Source organism: Chaetodon trifascialis, chromosome 10 (assembly GCF_039877785.1).
Source record: "Chaetodon trifascialis isolate fChaTrf1 chromosome 10, fChaTrf1.hap1, whole genome shotgun sequence".
Lineage (NCBI taxonomy): Eukaryota > Metazoa > Chordata > Actinopteri > Chaetodontiformes > Chaetodontidae > Chaetodon > Chaetodon trifascialis.
The window spans coordinates 12110740-12133300 of record NC_092065.1 but is presented as its reverse complement, the minus strand read 5'-3'; the positions used below and the strand labels follow the sequence as shown (position 1 = coordinate 12133300).

Genomic DNA, 22561 nt, shown 5'->3' with positions numbered 1-22561 from the left:
TTTTTAGTCGTAGATGTCAACACTTATGGGGTGTTGAGCAGATTTATTCAATGCATTTATGTATGAGCTGTTTGGCCAAACTGTTATGTGACCGAATGTTTCTCCGTTGTTGCTGCCATGTTTCATCACAAGGCATCTTAATCTCCCGTTGGAAGGACGTGATGAATGACTTCTCGCAGCATTTATTTTGGTTCACAGTATCTGCTTCACCCGAGGTTACAGTCAAGTTCACTGATGCATACTCAATGTGTAGGTCAACCATGATGCATGCTGGGCACAAAGCGGGTTTGGAGCTTCTGCCTCTAGCTGCTTCTTGTCACAGTGCGTGCCAGTAGACCTCTTTCATAAACTCAATGCTTGCAGTATTATGGCTTCAACCCCGGCTCACGACTACACACCAGGGATGGAACAGATGGATAAAACAGCAAACTGCAATATGTTCTCTTGTGGTACTGAGTATTGCTACTTTTCATTGAGTCGAAGGATTAGGGGTTTAGGAGGCATTTTTAATGGCATTAAGCACTTTTGATTCATTTTAAATTTTCTGATAATAGACCAGTGTGCAGGATACAGTGGCATCAAGCAGTGAAGTTGCAGATTTCCAGCAGCACACTCACCATCCCCTTACAAACATGTATTGAAGCTTGCGTGAAAAACACCAAAGACCCTCTCTGGAGCCAGTGTTTGGTATTGTCCATTCTGGGCTACTGTAGAAACATGGCAGCACAACATGGTGGACATGATGGTCCTACACTGGACCTTTAAGCTTGTTTTGCACACATTGAAAAGGCCTGTGTTATTTCTGTCTGTCTTAGACATGAATGATGTGTTTGGACTATGTGCCCTCTGTTACACGCCTTATAAAATTCATGAAGCTTGAATGAATAAATACAGAAAACAATTGATTTCCTTGTTTAAAAAATGTTGTTATTTTCAGAACTATGGGAAGGCTGTACTGCTGTGCACAACACTTAAATCACTGTACAAAATCAGTGGACAACATGTATTAGAATAGAGGTAACCATAGCAACAATACTCATGCTTCAGGCTGTGTTACTGGTTAGCCCACCAGTGTGACAGTTGTCTTTTGCATATAAGGCAGCCATATTCTGTATTTTTGTTATTGCCAACAAATCCAATGAAGAGACCAATTAATAGAAACTAATAGTCTTGAGAAAATGCCCCTCAGCTTGGTGTCCATTATTCCCCCGATGCTTCACTGTGAATGTCGGGACACCTTATGTGCGTCATGTTTGTCAGAATTGCTTCATGTGAAATGGCCTATCGCGGTGTCATATTGAAAGTCCCTTTATGAATCCCACATCTATGTGTCATGTCATGCTGGATGTTGGATAAAGTGCGAAATTGACGTGTTGAATCTGTTGGCCCGCAGGCGTCCTTTCAGCGCTCCAACAGCCATGACAAGGTGAGGAAGATAGTTGCTGAAGAGGGCCGTGCTGCTCGAAACCTCATCGCCTGGAGTGTGCCTCTGGAGAACAAAGAGGAGGAGGGTCGGTATCTGCACGCAAGACAAACTTTCTGTGCATGCCAATATATTATTATTCTGCTTTCCTGCAGATTTCACATTGTCTCCATATTGGCATCACAGGAGTAAATAGAATGAGACATTTTTGTTTAGGTCTTCATTGTGCAGTGGTAGATGTCTATCTCTGATGTTTCCTATATCTATTGGCCGGTGGAGCATGTTTCGTCATTTATTTGGAGCATCACAGTGACCGTCTTTGGCAGTGTCACACACAGACTGTGATCGTATCCAAATGAGACACTGCTGTTCATTGTAATATAACATCAGCTGGAACACAATCATCATTTCTCATCTCATGGCCAGATTGATAAGTGATATTCGCATGCTTAGAGTCTATGTCTGTGCGGGCTGAAGCTTACACTGATGCCTGGTCCTCTGTTTTGGAGAACATTACATTTTTGGAGGCTCAGGTCACTGCTATGCTGTGGCTCACAGTGTTTGGTTAATAGAATATTATGTAATGGGCTTTGAATTGTTTACACAGTGCTCTTGATATAATTCCTGAAATCCTGAAAGAAAAGTAACTCCAGTAAAGTCTAACTCATCACGTCATCTTGTCTGTTCAACAATATAGTTCCCTGTATAGCATGGCAGCGATCCATCACATTATTAAGGCTCTATATTAAAGAAAGTTCCTTTTAGACCGACCTGCTCAGAAACCTCCACCACAGCCTCTCACACTCTCTCACTTTTGTTCTGGCTCTCCCTCTTCTTTGTGGGTCAGCTCAGTTGTTTTATTCAAGGATTATTTGCTGCTCTTGAGTTCGTGCCATTAATACCAGACTGCTGCCATATTCCCCTTTAAGGTTACATATGGGCTGTTCTGTTTACATGCATCTTCCTCAACTGATACCTTTGGCACTACAATTAAGGTTATTGTTTTGTCCACCTCTAGCAAAGTCCAAAAGCAACTCCACTGGCAGTTCCAGGGCCCAGAGAATCAATTCTGGTCAACAGAGGAATAAAAAACAGGTTGGTATATCATCTTTCCGCACTAGAGGGCGCCATGCACCAAGCTATGCCATCTATGTCTTTTGCCTCATACTGCAAGTGGATTTCTGATGGTCATGAAACTTCCTGTTTTTGCATTGTGTAAGTCACTCTTGGAAAAGCTTAGCTTACAAAGCAAAGGGTGCAGAAGGGGAGCAATAGTAGTCTGTGATTGTAATGTGTGAAGTATTCCTTCACTGCACCTAACCAAAACCTGTTTTCAGTCCGATCTCTGAACTCCTTCCTACAGGGTACAAGGAGAATATTATTGGATGGGACATTATATAATGGCATGACAACAAGATTGTTGCTGACAATTTGTCACTGACTGAGCTAGTAAAATGCTCTATAACCTAATGCATTGTCTTTAAGTTCATATAAATATATATATATGAGTACTTTCTGTTTCAATGGTTGGTAATGTAAGGTACGTCCTGTCCCAGCCAGCACAAAGGGAAGTGCTGTCGCTGCTACGCATAAACAGCTTGAGACTTGCATCACACTGTAATAAGTTTGTCATTGTTACCATAGTGTTTGCTCCATGCTTTGTCTCCACAGAATGCTGGTGTGGAGAATAAAGGCACAGCTGGCGCCTTGTTGGACAAGGGGACAGAGAAGAGCCCCACCAAAGCCAGGCAGCCCCGCAAGGTGGACCTACGAGCACGCTACTGGGCTTTCCTCTTCGACAACCTGCGTCGAGCAGTGGATGAAATTTACGTCACCTGTGAATCTGATCAGAGCGTCGTAGAATGCAGGGTTAGTGCACTTTGAGGAGAGGAAAAAAAAAAACAATGTCCTGGGTAAAACTGCAGAGTCTCAGGATCAGCGTCTTCATGATCTGAATTGACCAAACAGGAACTCTTTCTTTGGGGAGACTGAGGGGTGTTGGGATTTTTGAGCACTAGAGGGAGACATTGAGATCACAGCACAATTTCTCCCTCACAGCTCACATTCCTCTTGATTTCTGCTTTATGTCAGAGGGGCTGTGTGAAGGCTGGCTGGTGAGAGAATTATCACAGGACTCTCTCTTGGGCCTGACTGGACTGAATATTGACAAGCATTGTTTGTCGTCAGGCATTTGCTGAAATGAGGCGCTGCCACTTTGGCTCCTTTTTTGGTCGACAACTTGCACATAAACTGAACCTTTTTGACATTATTCTCTGTTTTGTGGATCCCTGAGTTTTTTTCTCGGTGCAGCCTTGGAGCGCTGCAGTGTTGCTCCAGGGCATACTGGTATGATCCTGCTGGTCCTCTGTTTTATTGATTATTCTGCCATGCTGCATTATGCTGAGCATGGTTCTGGTGACGGTCTGTGGTCAGTACCGTAGCCCAGTTCCCTGTGGTGTGGTTGGCTTGTTGTCAGTGCCACAGCACAGCTCCCTGTGGTGTGATCAGCATTTTGTCAGTTGTCCTGTGTCAAACATCTGGCCAAGGCAGTTTTTTTTTTTCCCCCTCCCCTCATACCTCTGTATCGCTCTACACCCTAATGCTGTCTAATGGCCATGGTGCTGGGTGCTGTTCATAATCCCCCATCCCACCCAGCTTGGGCTTAATGGACACTGATAGATGATGGAGTCATCTGGAGGGGAAGCAGAGTGCTCTGATATCCCCCAGCCACAAACCACCAGTGCAGCCGTGGGCAATCTGCATTATGTGCTCTCACACAAATGACTAACAGTTTTCCACCCAAAAACATATGGATGTAAACACAACCATTGTCAGGAAGTGATGCCTAACTCTCTGCAGTGTTACTGTAATACTTTGTGTAATTCTGAATGGGAACCTTGGTGCTGACCTGATGTAATATGTTGTTGTTCATCCTGCCAAATGATTCATATACGCTTATTAATAACGCCCACACACTCTTTAACCCACAGCCCCCAGGCCTAATTTATTCCTATTAGCTGTCCCTTAACGCCTCTCTGATTTATTAGCCATATCACAAAGACCAGGCAAGAAAGACACTTGGCGTTCCTGTTTGCTTGGAGTCAATACTGATAGATTCTTAATTTTGTTTCATATGTACATATAGTTTTTAAACGTGAACTGGAACATGCTCTTCTGGTCATAAATTATCTAACTAAGAAAAAAAAACACAATGAAAGCTGTGAATTATTTACTTGAGGTCAGTCACCCTAACGTAGGCTGTACCTGTTCATTCATGTTTCTGTGCATGGACCACAAGATTTTACTGCCCATCCTACTTTATGGCAATGCCTCTGGAAGGTTAAACATTTTGTCATTCCTCATGAAATGTTATGTGAGGGCTGTATTTAGGTATGCCTGTTAACATGCTGAAAGCCACTTTATGGTGCCTTCACTCACTGTTGGTTTATCTGTCAGAGGAGTAGCAAACCTCTCTCCGTCTTGGCCTTCATTACCAAATGTACACCGGGCCGTAGCGGCGGTCTTTGCCTTAACCAGCTCCAATCAGCAGACCTGCTGCTGGACACATCTTTCACTGGCGTGACTTGTCTATTAACTAAAAGCACTGTGAAGCTTTACTCTCCATTACCACTCCCTTCACGCTTCCCATCAATCAGTTGTGTTCGTTTCATTAGAGCTCTGGGACAAAGCTCCAGCACCTCTGGATAACTAACACTATGAGTCAGTCCATGTGCAGATAATAGGAACTTGCCCTCTCTGTTCTTCCTCACGCCTCTCAATCAAGTGTTTGTCTTTGCATGTGTGGTCCACTCTCATGATCTCATGAGTCCCCCTGTCAGTTTTAAACAGACTGAAATGACAACGGACTCTGAACACGCATTTAAAATGCCAGTTATTGGCTTTAGTTAAAAAAACAGTGTTTCTGTTGTATCTATCTGATCCCAGAAAGCAGTAAGTAGAAAATACTCACAGAAAGATATAATGGATTATTATTATAGAAATTGATGCCTATTTTCTAGGTGTTGAATAGAATGTGTTGCTTTTTACCTGAATATTGTCCAACAGCTATTTCATTTTATTTATTTTCAAATGTGCCTTTCTATTAGTTTGTGCCATTCTCCATCTTTGTGTTCAGAATCTCTCTGTGATTACTCTCCATCCTATTGTATCTCCTTGTCTTTAGGAGGTGTTGATGATGTTGGACAACTACGTGCGGGATTTCAAAGCTCTCATAGACTGGATCCAGCTTCAGGAGAAGTTGGAGAAAACAGATGCCCAGAACAGGTTTCCTCTCCTCCCTCCTTTTCTTTATCTCTCATTCTCATTCACTCTGCTTTTCAATTTCTCCCTGAGGTGAAACTGGAAGTGCGGCTGTCTGGTCCTGGCTTTGAGTCACAAACAGAATGGATCAATAACCTTGGCTTTAATTCAAAGAGATCCATGAGTTTATTGGCTTCTCTTTAACACAGTGACCACTGCAACTGTAAATTGACTAAGAAATGAAATTCCCAGTGCTGCCTCCCAATTTGTTCATTTAAAGCCAACTGTTAATCAATAAGACAACCTGAAACTTGTACACGCTCCATTTATTGCATAAATTGCTCCAAGTGAATCAGCCGTTTAACTAATTTGCCGAAGTGTGAGCCAAGTGTGGGTGTGTGATTGTGTGATTGTGTTTCCCAACTAGTGAACGTAATTCACCCCTTTCACTTTGTTCAGGCCCACATCTTTAGCCTGGGAGGTACGCAAGATGTCTCCGGGACGTCATGTGATGCCGAGCACCTCAGCAGACAGAATGGTTCCCTCTCCAGGGGCACGTCGCACCCGCAACTTTGGGTAACCTTTGTTTAACTGTCATTGTGTCTAGACATGCTTTGAGAGTGGTGTGCAACACCACAACCCCATCTTTCCCCATCACAATTAGCCATTTGATTTTGTTTTAAAGATCAACACAACATTTATTCAGTTAAAATCGTATTATAAGGCATCCTGCTGTTAAGCAATCAGTATTTTAAATGACGCACTATGCCTGTTTTTGGAGGGGTTAGAAAATGCAGACTAGGTTATCTAGCAATGCAGCCATTGATTTCTGATGGTGAAGCATTTGTTTAATGCAATTTGTTGAGTCTCTCACTCTTTGGCTACAGAATCAGTGGAAGGTGTAGATGAAAGTGTCAGTTAAAGACTGCTGAAGCATCGGTTCAATATGTGCACTGCTCTGTAATCGGATGCTGCAGGAAATGGATATTGATCATGACGGAGGCCTGTTGTCCAATACAGTCCCATGCTATCTCAGAGTGGAGAGTGCAGCCGTGTTAGATAGGCACTGTCTTCAGACTCCTGAAGCGTCTGTGACAAGCAGGACTGGAGGAGCTGCTCAGAGATTAGATGTCATGGGATAATAAAATTGAAAATCCTACCTGTCGGCAGTAAAGGCTTCATTGTACAGGTGCACATTTGTTTGCTCTCATGCATGATACCTATGTATGTCCTATTCAGTGGTCCTCCAGCTACACTGGCTGCAGCCCGGTTCTCCCACACAGGCCCCAGCTGGGCAGACCGAGTGAAGTGCACACAGTCTATCCCTAGCTCCAGTCAGCCGACCACCTTCCCGGTAGAAAAACTGGGTAAGAAATCTCTTCCTGCACAGAGTCAGAATGTACTTTGTGAAAATGTGGTTCCTTGGAGAGCACAGTAATGCACCTTCTTCTCCTTGGTTGACTCTGTACCTCATATGCTCTCAGGTAAAAAAGATGCTGAGGGCTGGGAGACCGTCCAGCGAGGACGTACTGCCAAACCTCGCTCTGCTACAATAGTTGCCAAGGTCAGTCCTGTCTTGGCGAGTGTCACCCCAAAACAGGCCAGTGCCAAGTGTGACCACTCACATCAGCCGCCTCAGGAGGAACAACAACAGCAACAACAGCAGCAGCAGCAGCAACAACAACAACAACAACAGCTCCGTCCTGAGTGTCCCCCAGACCAGGACATGACCAAAAGTAGCACTGAGAAGCAAGTCCCTGCCGAGCCTGACCCACTAGAGAAGGTTGGACGTCCAGTGAATGGGCACGTGATGGAGGTACTGAGGTTCAGTACCTTGTGATGTCTTTTTCCCCGAGCAGTCCCTGCGTATCAATTATTCACAAGGAGCAGAGTAACACTAGATCATTGTGTCAACCACATTTGTTTTTGTTTTGAGCTCCATGGTATTCATAGACAGACTGTCCAGACAGGCATATCAACTTTAAGGCGATTGATTGTACACTGACATTTCAGAGGCAGAAAACCCATTTTCATTCCCATGAAATAAATACTCTGTCGATGCCTCAAGACACACTTGGTAAGAGTGTGCTATAGCCATCGCTTGATTTTGAAATACAAATCAGTATTTCCAATCTATCAGCTTGTTTTGATCATAATTGGATGTTCAGGGCATGTTAGTACCAGCTTTCCTGCATGATTTGTGTTTTTAGCTAGTGTATGTGTTGAGTAATGACTGGTTTTATTTCATTTTGTTTTTTTGAATTGCTCCCATGAATTGCTTGAAATATGCATGTCTTTAAATTTGGTTTGCGTGTTTTTGTGTGTGACTGTTGGTGCAGCCCCCAGCAGAGAGTGTACAAGACTCAGGGCAGCGTGTCGACGCACCCTGTGAAGACGCGCCTCCCCCCATTGCAGCTCTTACCCCATCCCAAGCCCCAGAGCCCACCCCGTCCTCAGCCACTGTCCCACCAACAGACATTACCTTATCAGTCCCAGGCCCTGCTCTGGCCCGCTCCGCATCCCCAGACCTTCCCCAGACGGATGGGCTCAGTGCACTGTTGGCCTTGGGGGACAGTGGGGCTGAGGGGGGTGCGTCGCAGGGCATGGCCACATCTGCTCCAGGACAGGCTGAGACTCCCATGGCAGCGGTGAAACTGGAGAGTGTGCTGGACCCCACAGAGCTTTCTACTGTGAGTGCTGAGAGATGGAGGAGCAGAGGGAGGGAAGGGTGGGGGGTGGGGGGGGGCAGGGATCCCTAAGGGTCCTTCACCGCCTAAACAAAGTCAATCTTAAGAAACCTCCAGACCAAATGTGCAGGCAAGACTGCATAGCTCTGTGCAGTGTTGTTATAGCACCGTTCACTGTGAAGAATAGCTGTGAGTAGATGACTTTTGTACTCGAGCAAGTGCTCCAAGGGTGTTGCCCAAAACAAGTCTCTCAACTTTTTAGTGGGTTTTGGCCGCTTTTAAAATTCTGTGCAAAAAAAAAAAAAAAACCTGAAAAGAAATAACGCTGCAGAAACTTTACTGGGTTTCCAAATTGTGTTCAACCCAGTGTCAGATCTTATGCAAACATTGTCTGCCCACATCAGGTGTTGTCACTATTATTAAGCATCATGGAGTGTGTAAACACAGAGCTCCATACACTTAATCAAGGATGACTACACCTCTAAGTGGGATACTGTCAGATTTTGGCAGGTGGTGAGTGAAAACATGTGGAAAAAACTTCAGCTCAAATCTGCAGTGAAGGCTGTTTGGCCTCAAATTTAGCACCACTGTAGTCTTTGACCTCGTCCAGGCGATACTTGTGTTCTTAAGATTTAGAACTTTTTAACCTTCCCATACATACGTCATGTGAAAGACTTTCTGCGCTAAGTAAACTGAGTCATTGTCTTATTGCCATGTCATGAAAATACATAAACTGCCAAAATACTTAAAAGGTTGAAGTAAAATGTTTACTGTAGGAAAGCCATCAGTTGCCTCCTTCCACCATCTCTCCATCCTCACAGTAAATGTGACCTGCATGACTCTTGAATGCCTCCTCACTTGTGATTCTTGTGATGATTGTGTGGTACAAACTGTGATTGGGTTGATATGGTGTTCCCTCAGTCTTTGGATCGTGCACCCAAGTACAAATCAGGCCAACCTCACAGAAGCTGAAATGTATTCCTACAGGTGCTTCATATTAAGTACTTTTGTTCAGTTGGGATTATTTACCGTATTTCTGTTTTTGAATATACATAATTGACATAAAAAGGGGCAAAAGTATTAGAAGCACCTCTGAGGAGGAGGAAAACGGTTTCACAAATATATACATAACGATGGCTGAGTTCTATTCAAGTGTCCCGGTAATCTGTGAGAGTGAGCCTGCATGCACAGTACCAGGACCCTGAAATGGAAACCGCTAAATGGAATTCAGCCATCATTAATTTGAACCCGTCAAAATGACATCCTTGAAAAAGGCCTATTATAAGACAATAACGGGTTTCTGTTTTTCTGGTTCCTCAGTGCTTGTTTGCATGAACTCAACATTTATGAAGTGTAAAATGCTCCTTGTGTGAAGTGCTATCTATGCTGCCATGTGTTCAGCCCCAGTCCATGGCAGAGGTCCTGGCCAAGAAAGAGGAGCTTGCCGACCGACTGGAGAAGGCCAACGAGGAGGCCATTGCAAGTGCCATCGCTGAGGAAGAGCAGCTGACCAGAGAGATTCAGGCCGAGAACAACGACCTGGAAACTGACAATGAAAATGACTTCTCTGTAAGATTCATCATGCTCATTCATACCGCACCTGTTAGGCACCTTTTGTTTGAAATCAAGTTTAGTTTTTACCTCATTGGATGTTCTACTTTAATCTTTAACACAGGCTGCTATTGGTAATGGAGGTTGTGGAGTCAATATGGATTGGAGCGACATGCTGGCAGATTATGACGGTACGGAGGTCAACATCTAAAGGAAAACTTTTTTTGTTGTTGTTTTTGTAATGATAAACATTACACTGAAGTCTAATTGTTGTCCTTGCTTGTCTTTCTTGTAGCTCGTGAGCCATGGCGACAGAGCACCTCATGGGGAGACATGGTAGAAGAGGAACCTGCTCGGCCTCCGGGACATGGGATCCACATGCACGAGAAATTGTCCTCACCATCACGCAAGAGGTGCCAAACATTTTCTCTTAGCAGTGTTTAGTTGAGCGCATAAGCCTTTTTTTCAAATGCCTGCTTGGTTTATTTCTAACACACATTGGCAGTATCCACACACGTGCAATCAGTTTTTCTACTTGTTCTTGAACAGCACTTCACTCTACTGATTTGCCCTCACCTTATTTTGACAAGGATTTAACCCCCCAGCCTGACAGTCACCAGCCCACTTATGAAGTCTGACCTCTTTCTTTTTAGGTTGCCACCCAGAACATCAAAACAGGCCCCTGTGCCTATTAGAGTATATAACTGCTTGGGGCATTGATGATAAGGGGGAACTGAAAGAGATTAGTGATTTGTTTCCATGTTTTTGACAGAACCATTGCAGAGTCAAAGAAGAAACATGAGGAGAAACAGCTGAAGGCGCAGCAGCTGAGGGACAAACTCCGTGAGGAAAAGACGCTTAAACTGCAGAAGCTCTTGGAAAGGGTGAGTGAGCAGTAAAGCCGCAATGTTGACGGAAAGCACCCCGAAGAAACTCCGCAAGCTAAGCCCAGCCTGGCTCATAACGAGAGGTTTTGTCAGCACACTGCCTGATACAATCACTAAATATTATAACCCCCTCCAGTTGCATCCAGGCCAGCTGGCCGCAGACAGTCGTGAGAGAGACCCCTGGCCAAAATCAACAGCCTTTCATGAAGTTTGTTTTTGTTCCCAGACCATGGCAAGATGAGTGAGTCCTAGAATAAATCAGGATTAACCACATAAATACATGAAGTGGTGTGTATTTGCATTAATCCCCATGTGGACACACTGGAAGGGAAGCAACTGATAGATTAAGAATTCATTGTCTGCGTTGTGCTGGAGAATACGCACGTTACTCTCCCTCTTTACATTTTCACCCACTCCTGCTTGTCATTCTTCACTCTCTGCAGGAGAAGGAGGTGAGGAAATGGAAGGAGGAGTTGTTGGAGCAGCGTCGGAGGATGATGGAGGAAAGGCTGTTACATGCAGAGTTTAAGCGAGAGCTGCAGCTCCAGGCAATTGTGAAGAAGGCCCAAGAGGAAGAGGCCAAGGTAGAGGAGGGGATCTCGTGAAAAGCAGTGACCATATGCATATGACAGCTGAGGATTTATCTGAATTAAGTGGGACATTTGCGGTCATACTTTTTCCACTTCAAATGTTGAATTACATTCATGTGGATTTAAAAAAAAAATGTGTATATGTGTTTGCTTTTTTAAAAAAAACATACTTTATGGCCTGTCTGCTATTAAAATCCTTGTTTATGAGTATATGTGTTTGTCCAGGTGAACGAAATCGCATTCATCAACACTCTGGAAGCCCAAAACAAGAGGCATGACGCCCTGGCCAAATTAAATGAGTATGAGCAACGCCTTAACGAGCTGCAGGAGGATAGACAGAGGAGACAGGAGGAGAAGCAGGCCAGAGATGAGGCTGTGCAGGTGCAACAAAAACCAATGCTTAATTCATGTGTAATCTTTCTAGTTGTAATTTTCACATTCAGGTGTATCTTCAATCTCTACCACTCTCCTCCCCCTGTAGGAGCGTAAACGGGTCCTCGAAGCAGAGCGACAGGCACGGGTGGAGGAGCTGCTGATTCGGAGAAAGGAGCAGGAGGCGCGTATAGAACAGCAGAGGCAGGAAAAAGAGAAAGCTAGAGAAGATGCAGCACGGGAAAGGGCCAGGTATGTGGACCCAGATTTATTTAGTATGAATGTACAGTGTATATACACAGGTGGCTGCACCAGTCCTCCTTTGATTTCACACTGCTTTTCTATATCCTGTCTGAAGAGACCGAGAGGAGCGTCTGGCTGCTCTTAGTGCTGCTCAACAGGAGGCCATGGAGGAGCTGCAGAAGAAGATTCAGATGAAGGTAAGCTTATACCATGCCACCTTGCGTCTCCATCGGACACCATACAGCAATTCTCGGTTTCCCATATGACCCCTGGTTTCTGGTTTCCTCCGCAGCATGATGAGAGCAGCCGTAGGCATATGGAGCAAATCGAGCAGAGGAAAGAGAAGGCTGCTGAGCTCAGCAGTGGTCGACATGCTAACACAGACTACGCCCCTAAACTGACACCGTACGAGCGCAAGAAGCAGTGCTCTCTGTGTGGCGTTGTGGTATGTACAGATTAATCCCGTCAGTCTCCGGGCTTGTTGATGTCCATTAGTGTCCCTGACTTACATACATGATGTTAAATCAAATACAACTTCCATGGCCTCTATTGTAGACAGATTGGATGCTATAAAGTCTTTATTACTTTTAAAAGGACTTGAATTGTTCTCCAACCTTTCAATTAGTTATTTTCCTCTCCTGAACTAGTGTGTGTGTGTGGCTTTTGTACACATGGGCACAAAAGACAGATGCTGCAGCAGCTGTGGGCAACTTTGCTAGGTTATTTGGCATGCTTTGTGTTCATAAAAAATCTAATTGGAAGGTGATTGAGAGGATTTTTGGAAGAGGGCACATTTAAATGAGGATTTAAGTGCATTGATTAAACATGGGCTCTTAAACAGATTTATGACTGGGCATGATTGTTTTCCAAGTGTCAGGCAACAAATCCACATGCAGACACATTTATCACTGAGGGACTGGCTACCATGGCAACAAGGGGGGGACACCTTGAGCCTTCAAACCAGCATCAGATAAAGAGGAGGGTCAGGGGGTGAAAGAGGGAATCTTGTTAAAATGCCGGATGACCTTGGCCAGCATGTGACACCAGAGATCATGGATTGGTCAGGAGCAAGCACTTAATTTAATGACATTAAATACAAACCATTCTAAACGGGCTTGTTTCCAGAGATGGGGGAACAGTGTCGCTTCCAGGACATCTGCCTTTTGTTGTGACCATATCTCAGACCTGCATTTATATCTGTGACAGACATCGATGAGTCCACAGCTGTCCTCAAAGTTGCATTTGGCAATACTTGACTGAATTTCATTGTTGGACAAGCAAATTATGCATATCTAAAACATTTTGTAAATAGTATGTATAAATCTAACATAAAATATGAAATGACAATATGAAACATTTAGTTTACAGCATTCAAAAATTAACTTAAATTATCAACATAATGTGAAGAAATACCAGTTTTGATGATATGTCACAACCATCAGTGCTAATAAGTGATCCAATCCTGCCCTGTAATACCACTCTGTGCCTCATGAGGCAATAGTGAGTCACTGTATCATCCAGCAACAGTCCAACAGTCCAACAGTACCCAGGTGGTTATCTTGCCATGTTTGGCTCCTGGCAACCTGGGGCTGGCCCCTCTGTAACCCCCAGTAAGGCCTCCAGAGGTGGGTGCTGACTGACGCCTGACATCCCTCTCCCTCCTCTCCTGCTTCACACCTCTCCTCTCTCCTAAGTGTCCTGATTGGAGCTGCTTAAAAATCACCTTGGTACTGTACTCCCTGTCATCAAGCTGGCCTTTGGCTGTCTCAGAGGTTGTGTTCACTGGGAGGCTGCTAGGCGTGGTTCTGTTGTCTGCCAGGTGTGGTTACATTGGCCATTCCAGCACCACTCCCCGCTGGGTTCCCCTGGCCTGGGCCTGAATCCCTTGCGGTGGTGCAAAGCTCCTGTACTGGTGATGTAAACATCAACACACTCCCCCAGTGCTCCAAGCTCCCAGCACAGGCAGAGCTTACTGCTAGCTGCTTGGCTAAATGGGCTAACTAGCTATCAGGCAGCTGCAGTTATTCTGATGATATGCTGAGTATAAATTTGATAGGTGGCCACTTCTTATATATGGCACCCTTAAAGGTACAATGTGTAAGATATGGTCAGAGTTTTAGTTGAAAACATTCAAAAATTAATGTCTATATTGTGCTGCAGTGATATCTACTGAAGTAACCAGCTAGCCCCAGGCTGTCCTGTCGTATAATACAATTTTATACCAAACAACGTAAAACCTAACCAAAATTGTCTTGGCTTTCTATTGTTCCAATTTTCCACACTGATGACAGAAACTTTCCCTCACTCCTCTCTTGTTTCACAGCTCTCCTCTCCTGTCCTGGCCTGCCATGTCTTCATCTTCCCCAGAGTCAGAGTCCTAGTCAGAGCCACAGTAAATATTCAGTGGGAGGCCCGGTTCCATTTCCCATGGTGTAAACACCTACAATCCCCCAGTGCTCCATACTCTCTGTCGCAGCAGACTCAGTCTAATAAGGCCACTGGCTGCACTGCTGAGCTAACTAGTGATCAGCAGCTAGTAGCTACAGCCAAAGGTCTCTGGTCTTGTGATATGCTGCTCCCTATTTGTTTGGAGCGACCTTCGAGAGGTGGCCAATCCTTCCACATTATACCTTGAAGTATTAAAATCGTGAGAGTTATTGTGTTGATTTCATCTACCCGTGCTCTTGTTCTGTTAGCTCATTAAAAAAAGGTAATGCAATGAAATATAACCATAAAGACTTTTTATCAGTATTGACAAGTTACACATAATAAGACTTACGCAAAAAATCCCATTTCCTTTCCTTAGTACTTCCTTGAAACTGAGGTTTAGTGGAGGCAGGTCATGTCCCATTGACAAGCCCATGTGGTATACCGTTTCACCAGGGTCCCATGGGGGCTCCGTTGACCTTTTCCTGCCTCTGTCTCCATTGTGTCCGCAGCACTGACCTCTGACCACTGTGTTTGTGTTTGTAGATCACCTCAGAGGTGCACCTGTTCAGCCACACCAAGGGCAAGAGACACCAACAGGCTGTGCGCGACAGTAGCAGCATCCAAGGACGGGAGCTCTCTGACGAGGAAGTGGTGCGTATCTCACACACACACACACACACACACACACACACACACACACACACACACACACACTGCAAGGAACAAACATCCACTCACCCTGTCAAAGAAAACTGCCCTACTGCTGCTTGTGTCATGTAAAAAGACAAAGAGACACCGTGGTTGCCTTTTATGACATGGCCATTATTATTGTTTATGCGTCCCTGTATATACTGCCACGGCTCTGTTGCTGGCTTTGTGAGATTACAAATGGGCCTTGAAATGTACACAGTTAGGGCTCAGTGCTTCAGTGGAGGGGTGACATCACCCCCTTGTCTCCAGGCTGTTTTTGTCATGGAACGCCTTTCCATGGGAAGCAGCTCGTTAATGCAAGGTAACCTCTCAGGCTGCAATATGAGATTGGCTTTTCAGCAGTGCTCATTGTGAAGCTGACAACTGTTGGTGCTATACGCAGCACCTTTGGCCCCAGCAGCTCCTTCATTCAAAGCTTTCTTTTTTTTCAGTGGGAAATAATTGATACCCCCCACCCCCCCTTTCCTCTAAATCATTTCCTGTCCAAATGCAGGTCATTCTTTTAGTTTGACAGTATGATAAACAATACAAGCAATGGAGAGAAGCTTTTCACCAATACAGTACTATAAAGAGTTCATATATGAGCAATACTTCATATACATTTGCAATGTGTATCCCTCTGCAAGACTTGCACTTGGCTTTACCGTTTGCCCATCTTGCATATTGTCAATACTAATCAGTCAAAACTTAAGTTGCTGAACTCTGATTCTGCATCCAGCTAAATCTATATCTTGCACTTGAGGTATTTCATTGCTGGATTGTGCCATTAGTCATTGCAGTATCTCTAACAGATGATGTTTAGATGGCCAGAACTACTTTTTTTCTAAAGTCTACGTCTGGAGACTTTGTTTAGATAAATTCATGTGGCCCCCTGTTATTTATATCAAAGCTCATTTCGGTGTCCACTATTTAATTCTTACCACTGCCAACAATTTTCCAGACTGCGGCTCCATAATTCTTCCTGCAATGAAAGATTTTTAATTAAAATGAAGATAGTTGATTCAACTGTGCAGAGGTCACTCCATAGTTTTTCAGCGGAAGCGGGCGGCAAATGCCCTGTGCCTTCATATTTAGTCATTTTCTCTCATTCTGAAAGCAAATTACATTGAAAATACAATGATTATCAACAGGGTAGGGTTGATATATGGGGAGAGAGCTTGAGATCGCAATCACTCCTGTTACTCACCATCTGTCCTTTTTTAATATGATGCAGGTAATAGCCAATACCCATGGCTTGTGACTTGATTTACTGATCACCTTTAGACACGGCAGCTCAAAAAAACTGGTGGCTTCTCTGAGGAAAGACGTTTCTTGGCAAGCACAGCCAGTAGAGGGATCACCAGGCTGCAGAGGGTATCAGAGCCTGTACTGAATAGTCCTAAAGGTCTTGTAGTTACGGCTGCACTGATAGCCACAAATTGAGACCCATGATGAAACATCCAGACTGCCAGCTGAGGGGGGCCTCTCCCTCTCCACACTGTTATGAGATATGATCTCTCGTCTAGTTATAGCAGTGAATTTCTCTGTTGAGAGATCCGATGAATAGTTTTCAGGGGGTTCTTTTTGTCTGTGTTGCTTTCCCCCTCCTTAAATGTCACTGGTAGGATGCAGTTCACTGCAAAAATGTCATGTAAACCACTGTAGTGACGGTAACTGTATCCAGTGCAGTATCATATCTTACCTAGTAGCCAACATGAGTTACAGCTGTTAGTTTCACACCAAATGGAAAGCCTACCTCTCAGGCCTTTGTATGTGACAAAAGAGGCCGCGGATGAACATATTCCATAGGATCTGTATTTGCGTTTGCCTTTCCCTGACTCAAGCAGACCAACAGCAGATCTAAAGGCCGGCTGAGATGTTTAGGGGGTATCATATTCCTGGCAATCTGCGATATTGTGCAGTAGCAATGCCCTTAGGCCAGCGTCTTTGCCTCTTTGTTACATTGGTTCAGTGGTAGACACCTGTCTGTCATCAAGTCTCATTGTCTCAAACACTCAAAGTCTACTCTCCTTTTATTCAAACTAGCCTCCTAGCAAGAGGAAATGGGATGTAATCATTATATATTAATTTGCCAAAGGATCATTGTCTGTGTGTCAGCATTATGCTCCATTTGACAGCTTAATATTTCAGGTACCCTTTTAAATTACCAGTGTGATTTTGCAAAGATGTTTTGGATACGTCACTGAGACGATTCCATTAAGTGAGTGGCTAGTGCACTGGATAGCCTCTCAGAGAGATTACTGAACCACTGCCTCCCCGAGTGAGGGACAGCTACGGTCATGAGTCATGACTGACCTGTAGTCTTACGGAATAGAGGGCAGAGGTGTGTGCATAAAAACACAGACACATGTCCTTCCTTGGAAATTTACTACTCTCACTAACAGTGCCTTTTTTATAAGTTATCATCATCTCCTCTTTTCTACTTTGCTCTTGATACTTTCAGTCTGTGGAAAAACTCTCAAATTATCCTTAATCTCAGCCAGAACTGTAAATTAACTACTTAACATCAAAGCTCTGAAAATATTGCTTGAAATGGTTCATTACTAAATATGCAACAATCAACTTCAAAAAACATTGTTACATATTATTCATCAAGACTTTAACCCAAAACGTTAGAAAATTTGCATCATTAGGACCATGTTGGTGTGGTATAACATCTGATTTTACATTGCCAACAACATGAGTAAACAACCCCACAACTGTCATCACATTTTTATGAAATCTTGCAAGATCTTGATTTGGTGCACAAAAATATATGACATCACCTTTTCCCAGTGGAGTCCTGCCCACTTGAAAACTCACTGAAAAAAGCACAGACAAAACAAAAGACATAGAAAATCAATTATGTGGAATTGCAAAAAAAAAAAAAAAAAAGTCATTACTCATAGTGACAGTTAAGAAAACAGGTTTCCATGGCCATCAAGTCAAAATGGTTTAGATTCAGTCACTAGTTTTGTGGCACCAATTCACTCCAGCACACTTTTGTCCACCTAAGGACACCTGTTTTCCAACGACCCCAAGTAAAAACCTCTATTCAGGCAGCAGGTGCTCTGACAACACTTGCGACCAAAGGGTAGAGCATCCCACGCACAGGTTAGCTTGACTGCTGAATGCAAAGCCTTTATCTGCGAGGCCATCCTATCCTCTGGGGTGCTGGATGACAGCATAATTGGGTAATTGGTTTCTTGCACATGCATCATGTTGTTGAAATTGGGTTACATTCCCTTGTCTCCTGGTGGAAATATCAGAATCATCTGACAGGGCCAGACAGGAGGCAACACCTCCAGCCTCTTAGCATGTCCACAGGCGGGTGCCTTCAAAAGGCTGTAGAGTATTGGAGGTAATTACAGGACACAATGGTGTTATTGAGACGCGTAGATCTGCATGTCACACAATATACTTAGTGACACATCTTAAGTGTATAATCTCTACTTAGAGACATTTAACAAGGATTATATTTGCTGTTGTGTTTCCACCCTAATTTTGTTTAAAATTACTGTTTCAATGTAAATTCTTACAGAAAGGAAGACAACACTTCTTTATGACTTATAGTGTGCAATAGACACAATTTTTATTCTTTACCTAAAACTGATTGTAACAATGCTCCATTACAAGTAAAAGCTCTGCATTCAGAGTTTTACTCAAGTAAAAGTACAAAGGATATACTGAAAGTATCAAAAATGAAATGCAGATGGCCTAAACATGGATTGTCTGAATATAAATTTAGATATTTATCAAGTTAAATATAATAAATGGCCTTTATTTGGAAAAATGCATATACACACACACACACACACACACACACACACACACACACACACACCATCAGAAAAACATATGTATGATATTCTTTTTTTTTTTTACGTATTGTTACATTTTTATTGAGCTTTGATGAGGGTAAGGCTTCATGCTGTAGTTTTTTTCAGGGATTGCTACAGTACTTGAGAAAAAGTGCTTATTTACTTTCCGCAGCTGATTTGTGGGCTTGTTTTGCCTCCAAAAAAAGACACAGTAGTTATTTTAGAAGCTCGGTAAAGGTAATGGTACAAAACCTAGCCAGCGATGTCTGTCATTTATTGATTTTGTCTACTCCAGGAGCATCTTTCCTTGAAGAAATACATTGTGGATATTGTGACGGACAGCTCTGTGTCCTCTGAGGGCATGAAGGATGGAGAAGAGAGACAGAAGGCTCGGAAGAAGGCAAAGAAGCTCCGCGCCAGGATGAACTCCAGGTAACACATCCATTTTCTCTCTCTGTCTCTCTCTCTGTTTCTCCCTCTCCATCCTCTCACAGGCACAGAGGACAAAACTGTGCCAGGACTTTTTTATGAGTGACAAGGAGATGGAAAGCAGATGTTATGTGCATCCTGGCTGTCCACAAGGTAACACTGATGAGCTTAATTTACGACCACTTTCTGTGATTGGGCAGCAAAACTGCAAATCGATCTGCAGGGCTGCGGCTTTCACCTGTAAAGAGCTTTCCTCCAAATTGCTGCCATGGCACTGCCAAATCTTAAGCCCTCCTCAGTGTACAGGATGTATGTTAAAGTATGTATGAGCCATGCCTATTTTTCTTCTTCTGAGTTATTGATTTTTAAATGAAGTATCAAAGAAAATCAATAGTAATCAACAAATAGGAGGCAGAGCTGCTGTGTGTCAGAGCCTGGACCTGAGCTCAATCAGTTTAACTGGCTGTCATAACGGCGGGGTGGGGGGACACATGCCGTGTTGACAGTACTCACTGTAAGATGTTATTCATGCAGATTATTGGATGTATTCCACTCTGAGCGGGATGACATTAATATCTGAGATGTACACTCAGTCGTTCTTTTTAGTCTTGAAAGAGGCCAAAAGTAAGATATGGCTTCTGTCACTCTCCAGTCAGTGGCTGAGGAATAAAAATAAAAATATTTTTTATTTATATCCTCTCTTTATTGTTTTTTATAGTCTATGGGAATAGCATGCAACAGTGATTTTGTTTTTCAGGGGAGAGAGCTTCTCCTGACTCGAGGGGATATGTTCAGTTGGTGGAATGAACTCAGTGCTAATGCACACCTCTGCAAGAACACAGAAAAATCCCAACTTGATGATGGTGCTGTGGCTCAAGAAGTAAAGCAGGTCATACAGGAATCCCAGGCTCAGTTGTTCGATCCCTGACTCCTTTTGTCCACATGCTTAAATGTCCTTGAGCGAGGCGCTGAACCCCAAATTGCCCCCAGTGGCCAGGCGCCTTATGTGAGTGTGTGGGTGAATGAGAGGCATTGTAAAATGGCTTTGTCCCCCTCAGGTTGAAAAGTGCAATATAAGTGCAGCCCATTTACCATTTATGGTATAATGGAGGGTGTTTGATAATGTGGCCTCAAAGGTTGAACTTAAGAAATCCATTTTATACAGCTCATATATAATTTTGAATTCTCACGTTATGCAGTATACATACAGTTTGTGCTGTACATTGGGTCAATGTGTTTATCAACAGAACGACCAGTATTTCCCTCCTCTGCCGTCTCCACGTAAAGAACTTCTGACATGCCTCCAAGAGGATTTTAGTGGATTCTTTCCTGCAACCCATATATGTTGTATTAAAATCTTAAATATTTATTAGCATGAAAAACAGTTAGGATGCAATGGATGCACAGAGAGAAACCAAAATGTATGAAAATATTGGCTTTTTTCCCTCCCTTTACATCAGTCTGATTTTAATATCTCCCTCTGCAAACGTGCAAAGAACGCAAACAACTTTCAAAAAAATAATTAAGTATATTTTAAAGATTCAGAAATGGGTTTAAATGATGGCATTTGTGATTTATAAGCTCATTTGGTATGAAATCGCCATTTGCGCAAGACTGGTTTCTGTTCACCTACAATCAATCATTTTTATTCGGTTAATTGCATTGTTTTACACAATTAGAAAGAGGAATTGGTGAGAGGAGCAGAGTTGGTAAGGAGCCCAGTCTTGATGACCTCTTGGGAACATCTTTCAGACTTTAGTACCACTCTCACAAAAGATTTAAGCCAATTTAAGTCCAGCAATGGCAGAGAACATGTCTTTCCTTGTGTCACAGAGGTCAGCGTCCTTCTGTGAGTGTAGGCAGACTTAATGATCCTAATACAACCTCCAACCTCTTATCATGAATGACCTGCAGATATGACCCTGAGTGAGATTTCACAAAGGAGAATTCATAGTTATTATACTTTCCAGGAGGAGCCACGGCCTGAAACCCTGGTCCCATTCTGCTACAGTGCTTTATTCTCAGTGCTGCTGTTTTTGGCTTTGTGAGGCTCAGCGGTACCGAGAAAGTGACAACATGATCTGTCTCTGTTCACCGTCACTCCTGCACCAGCCCTGCGGAGACTAGCACTCAAAGGCAGCAGGCTTTCAGAGGTCATAAATAACACAGAGCCCCAGTAAACATAAAGGTGAGCCGCTTCACCACCGGGTGGAAATGAACCGTTTTATTGGAACACCGTATGGTGTCCGTAAAACGTGAGTGGTTCTCACTAGACTTTTCACCAGGCCAACATGCAGCCCTGTTCATTCATGTGCACACACATTTTAACCCACAGGTTTTTGGGGGTTTTTTTGCGGCTTGGCTAACATTCTCTAATAAGTGTTTTGGGAAGGAAAATATGCTGTTAAAATTTTATGTAAGTAGGCTGTCAGTGTCAGGATGAGTCCTGAACTTGGAACCAAAGTCTCCACTTACAGATAGGAGGCGCTTGCCTGTAGCTGGTTCCTTGTGGTTTGCTCAGCAGGGAACAGAGTGGCCAGTGTGTTGTGTGTGTTGTGTGTGTTGTGTGTGTTGTGTGTGTGTGTGTGTGTGCGTGGACTTCAGATGGTGGTGTGTATACAAAGACACTCCTGTATGGAGTATAGATTACAGTATGAGGTGGTAAGCATGGCCCTAACTCATTTTAGCCGGTCTGCTGCCTGAGATTAAGGAGAAAATGTCCTGCTTGTAAATGAATCTCCATTCTTAACTCTGCGCATACAAGCAAATTGGTTTTAAGTACAATGAGTTATTGATGTATTAGTCTATTTTTAGGTCTCTGTGTGTGTGTGTGTGTGTGTGTGTGTGTGTGTGTGTGTGTGTGTGTGTGTGTGTGTGTGTGTGTGTGTGTGTGTGTGTGTGTGTGTGTGTGTGTGTGTGTGTGTGTGTGTGTGTGTGTGTGTGTGTGTGTGTGTGTGTGTGTGTGTGTGTGTGTGTGTGTGTGTGTGTAGGTTATAATCCTCTTTATTGCTGTTGAACTGATGCCTGGCTTCCTTTTCTACGTCTGTGTTGTGCACATTGCAGTCTTGGTTTGAATGTATGCTGCACATTGTGTTCAAGAAATAAGAGCATAAGGAACTGAGATCTGTTACAACCTGCTTATAATCTTACACTATAGATTTGCGCTGTCTCTCTTATT

The 22561-nt window shown here is 43.5% G+C and overlaps 1 protein-coding gene across 4 annotated transcripts in view; it reads left to right on the top strand.

Moving 5' to 3' along the window:
• scaper (S-phase cyclin A-associated protein in the ER) overlaps positions 1-22561 on the top strand; it is a 57731-nt gene that overhangs the window by 2662 nt on the left and 32508 nt on the right. For 3 of the 4 annotated variants that reach the window (XM_070971462.1, XM_070971463.1, XM_070971464.1), the window contains exons 2-20: positions 1394-1511; positions 2442-2518; positions 3095-3292; positions 5607-5707; positions 6143-6259; positions 6923-7050; positions 7168-7499; positions 8023-8373; positions 9772-9939; positions 10046-10112; positions 10217-10334; positions 10694-10805; positions 11252-11392; positions 11624-11779; positions 11880-12022; positions 12129-12210; positions 12306-12458; positions 14987-15094; positions 19250-19386. In XM_070971462.1, coding sequence (XP_070827563.1) covers positions 1394-1511; positions 2442-2518; positions 3095-3292; positions 5607-5707; positions 6143-6259; positions 6923-7050; positions 7168-7499; positions 8023-8373; positions 9772-9939; positions 10046-10112; positions 10217-10334; positions 10694-10805; positions 11252-11392; positions 11624-11779; positions 11880-12022; positions 12129-12210; positions 12306-12458; positions 14987-15094; positions 19250-19386 — 2807 coding nt within the window. The remainder of the gene's footprint in view (positions 1-1393; positions 1512-2441; positions 2519-3094; positions 3293-5606; positions 5708-6142; positions 6260-6922; positions 7051-7167; positions 7500-8022; positions 8374-9771; positions 9940-10045; positions 10113-10216; positions 10335-10693; positions 10806-11251; positions 11393-11623; positions 11780-11879; positions 12023-12128; positions 12211-12305; positions 12459-14986; positions 15095-19249; positions 19387-22561) is intronic. The other variant, XM_070971465.1, reaches the window with a different exon arrangement.